The following is a 3991-nucleotide window of genomic DNA, read 5'->3' as shown; positions in this document are numbered from 1 at the left end:
AACTTTTGTCACAAGTTTAGCACAGTATGAACCAAAAAAGTGCTTCCGGATTTTTCTTTACGTTTTATATTTACTGAAAAAATGAAAAAAACTGCCTAAAATTGAAGACGTATGTTCGGATTGAAAATTTATGCAAATAAATAACCATAACTCATAATAGACAGCACTTAACAACAAACGCCTTCTAACAGCGCTGTGTTACCATTAAAAAAAATGTAAAATTAAATTATTCCAAGTTGTAATGACGGAGAAATATCCATTTATACATCGGCTACTGTGGCAGAAATCAAAACTGAGAAATCAGCATTTTTCTAATTTTCACAATGATCGACCGGCTGTCTGCACGTATGGTGAACGTATGTCAAACATCTACTCATTCTACTGTCAGTACTTACTGCAACATATCCATGACTAACTAAAACCACTACATTGATAAAGTTCTGTGCAACTTGAGAAATTGTGAGAAATTACAAGGTTACCATCGCAATTGCATGCAAAACGCGCAAACGATGTGTACTGCATGACGTCACTAAGGTACTTGTCAACAAACCTATATGTTATTATTACCCTTATGTTTGGGCCTATATGTAAGACGATGTAACAAGGTGTAATTGTAAATGCTATTTTCAGCCGCGCAGCAATTTCAATTATCACTGGCAGATGACAGCTGTAGAAGGGTTGATACTGATGGATACTGGCATAGTGAATACCATGAAAATGCTGGTTGTATCAATGACATGTCTCTGATGTCATCAGTGACATCAGCCGCGGCTCACTACACATGTACGCGGGCAATCAAAACGCTCTGAACGTTCACATGCATTGTTATATGGAAAAATGAGTATGTACAGAAATGGCACCTAGTGTACGTTAGCCATCGAATAAGAATGAAAATGAAAAATCGGTAAAAATTTGTATAAAATTTTGACTGTATCCTTATTTATATATATTATAGATCTTCATGTGACAGTGTTCTACGCAGGAACTGACATATTAGGAGGGACATTCTCAGTAGTAACATGTGGGCGTATAGTCAGGTAAGTTACACTCCCACTAGAAGTAATGCAATGTTATGTCTAGGAGGTGTGTGTGCTTGCTTGTTTTTTTATATAGGTTTCATAAATGTTATTTTATTTGTTGCTGTTTTTAGTTATCAATAGATGATATGAAGCTTAACGTTGCCTGATGTATTTAATGTACTAGTAATGTGTTAAAATAATTAACTTGCATTCAGATTTTCCTTCTATAATAATTGTGTTTACACAGCTATATTATCTGTTCTAGGCAGTTGACAAACAGTACCATTGCATCATTGGGAAGAAAGTGAAAGGCCAACCCATTCAGGAAAAACATCATGTACTAAAAATAGTATATTTTTAAGTTTAAAAAATCAGCTAGCTGTGTAATGGATTGAAATTGTGTTTATTTTTTTACTTTAATATAATTATATCTGGGATTATATTTATTGTTTACGTTTTTTATGTGTTAAATGCAAATGGCATTGGTAATAATCGTGTGTGTGTCGTATGCATGTGTGCGTGCGTGCGTGCGTGCATGCATGCATGCGCATGTGAATTGATACAGTTGGTCATATTTATGCTCTAGGTAAAGGAAGTAACCACACTGGTAGAGTCTTGCTGCAGTGCGTCTGTGAATGTGAGCAGTGCGTCAGCTGTGGCTATTGCCGACCTTGTACAACAAGGTCACCTTGATCTGGATTATGCTGTTACCTCCCTCATCAATGTTGCACCGCTGACAAGGTGCAAGCATAGTGCTAGTGTAGTCACTAATTATCTCAAGCCTGTGTTGTTATAATTCGGGCAATATTTTATTGGAAGAGTTATACCTAGTAAAAAGTGCAAAATTGGGTCCTACGTGAGGTGCAGGCCAAGAGCAATCTAAATCGAAGAGTATGAACACAAAATACGTATTGGTTAAGAACCGCGGGTGACGTTATGCTGAACGTGCTTAAATTTACACATCACATTACACAGCAGCAATGGGATTTGTAATTACAACAGGAAAATGTGGCATATGCTTTAAGGTGCACATACCCCACGTTAATTTAGGAGGGTGACGTAGTCCAGGACTAGCGCATGTTTAATCCTGGTCACTGTGTACTGAAAATTTATGGGCCTTGTCGATACATATTTGATGTAAGATTAAATTTGCAGTCTATTTAGGTTATTAGTTTACCCCATTTGATTATCTGGCTCGATATAATGATGCTAGGCTTGAGATTGACATCCAAAGTGCTAGAAATGGTAGCTGCTTCTCATTATTAGCATAGTTTTTAAGTTGGCAGTATCTACAGATATTTTATTACTAATAACCATAGTAATGAATTGGTTGTAAGTCTGTGGACATATCTAAAGCTATCCTTTCCTGTCTAAAGCTATCTTTTCTTGCAGTAAACCAAGTGGTATCGTGCAAGCCTTGAGGATATTGCTGCAGCAACAAGCACTAGGTACTGAGGTGGCAAGTAGTTCAGCACGTGTTTTCAAGTCACCTTATGGACTGAGGTATTATGTTCATGGTAAAACTCACATTGGCTTTGTAAATAGACAAAAACATTTGTGTTGTAACAATATAGCATATATGGTATTCACGAGTCAAAAATAATAACAAAAATTGTTACTGTGTGTAGGTCGGTACCTCATCCATTCTTGTCATTGCTTGGCAATCAACCGGAATGCTGGCCATACTTGCTGAGCGAATCACAGGTTTTCCTCTCACACCAGGACAAATGGTATGTTATTATCAAATGTTCAGCAATGGTCGACAACTACATTCCCCAATTGGTTAGAAACGTAATATTAAAGGAGTACTAACCAGGCCTATCATAATCGTGGCTTAATTAGCTACATTCCTGAAAATAGGCCATGTGCATGGTTTAAGGAATTGTAGGCATCTGCTGCTAAATAAATGGCTAATTTATGGTTTTCACAAATTCAAGGTAAATGGCTAGCATCTCTCTCTCGATGTTGGAGTATCGAGTCTCTGTATCAGACAGGAGCTTGCTTCTGTACTCGACTGGGCCTTTGTCCTGAATCATGGCTGCGCCAAGGCCGCATTGCGAGGCGTCGACTTGAATAGTCACCGGGTTGGTGTTGTCGAAATACTGTAGCGAATTTGACGATGAAATAATGCCTTTGATGCTGTCTACGGCAGACTGATGCTATGGGCACCACTAGGTCTCACTGGATTTCTTTGTCAAATCCCAAAGTTTGGCTGCGCATTCCGCGAGGTTTGGTATGCACCTGCTCAGGAACTGCATCATGCCAAGGAAGGTCTGCAGGTCTGCAAGGCTTTTTGATGGATCCATGCTGTTAATTGCTTCGACCTTCTTCGGATCAGGTTGGAGTCCATTGGCGCTGATGATATTGCCAAAAAATGTGATCTCTGTGCATCGAATTTTGCACTTATCAGTATTAAAGCACAGACCTGTTTCAGCTGCGCGCTTCATCACGGCTCGTAGCTTGCTGTCAGGGTCACTTTTACTGATTACGGAGGTGGGGGCCAAGGTGCCTATTACGGGAGTGGGGCTAGCCCGGCTAAGGTGCCTTATTATTAGCTAAGCTATCCAAAACTAGGGGATCCTGTATCCCGAAATTTCAGGGATTAAAACAGTGTAACGATTTTTACCGTTTTAGCTATGAAATAATGGCCATATCTATAACTATTGCTACTAGCACTATGGATGACAAGCCCGGGATGACAAGCAACTGCATTTTTCATAGATTCCCCAACGAATTAATGATTTCTCGTCGAAGAGGTGCCTAAGCCTCTGCCCCCCCGTCTATGGAAAGCATTTTGTACCAAAAAGCATAAAACCTAGTTTTAGACCTTAAAACCCGGTTTTAAACCGGCTCTTAAAACCTAGACGGACTTGCGGCCCCGGTTTTTGCGCGAAGCGCACGGCTCGCGGCGAAGCCGCGCCCCAACGCGAATACGCCGCCCCCTTTTTGTCCACTTAGAGAGATATGTGAGA

General features: G+C 39.8%; 1 protein-coding gene across 1 annotated transcript in view; it reads left to right on the top strand.

The window, feature by feature from the left end:
• The first annotated feature begins 956 nt into the window (after positions 1–956).
• Positions 957–3991, top strand: part of LOC106806511 (focadhesin-like) — a 35480-nt gene continuing 32445 nt past the window's right edge. The window contains exons 1-5 of the mRNA XM_014808480.1: positions 957–1037; positions 1285–1356; positions 1606–1760; positions 2412–2522; positions 2648–2749. Coding sequence (XP_014663966.1) covers positions 1020–1037; positions 1285–1356; positions 1606–1760; positions 2412–2522; positions 2648–2749 — 458 coding nt within the window. The 5' untranslated portion in view covers positions 957–1019. The remainder of the gene's footprint in view (positions 1038–1284; positions 1357–1605; positions 1761–2411; positions 2523–2647; positions 2750–3991) is intronic.

The sequence above is a fragment of the Priapulus caudatus genome, unplaced genomic scaffold (assembly GCF_000485595.1).
Source record: "Priapulus caudatus unplaced genomic scaffold, Priapulus_caudatus-5.0.1 Scaffold165, whole genome shotgun sequence".
NCBI classification, from domain to species: domain Eukaryota; kingdom Metazoa; phylum Priapulida; class Priapulimorpha; order Priapulimorphida; family Priapulidae; genus Priapulus; species Priapulus caudatus.
Note: the sequence above shows the minus strand (reverse complement) of the source record. Positions and strands in the feature narration are given on the sequence as shown.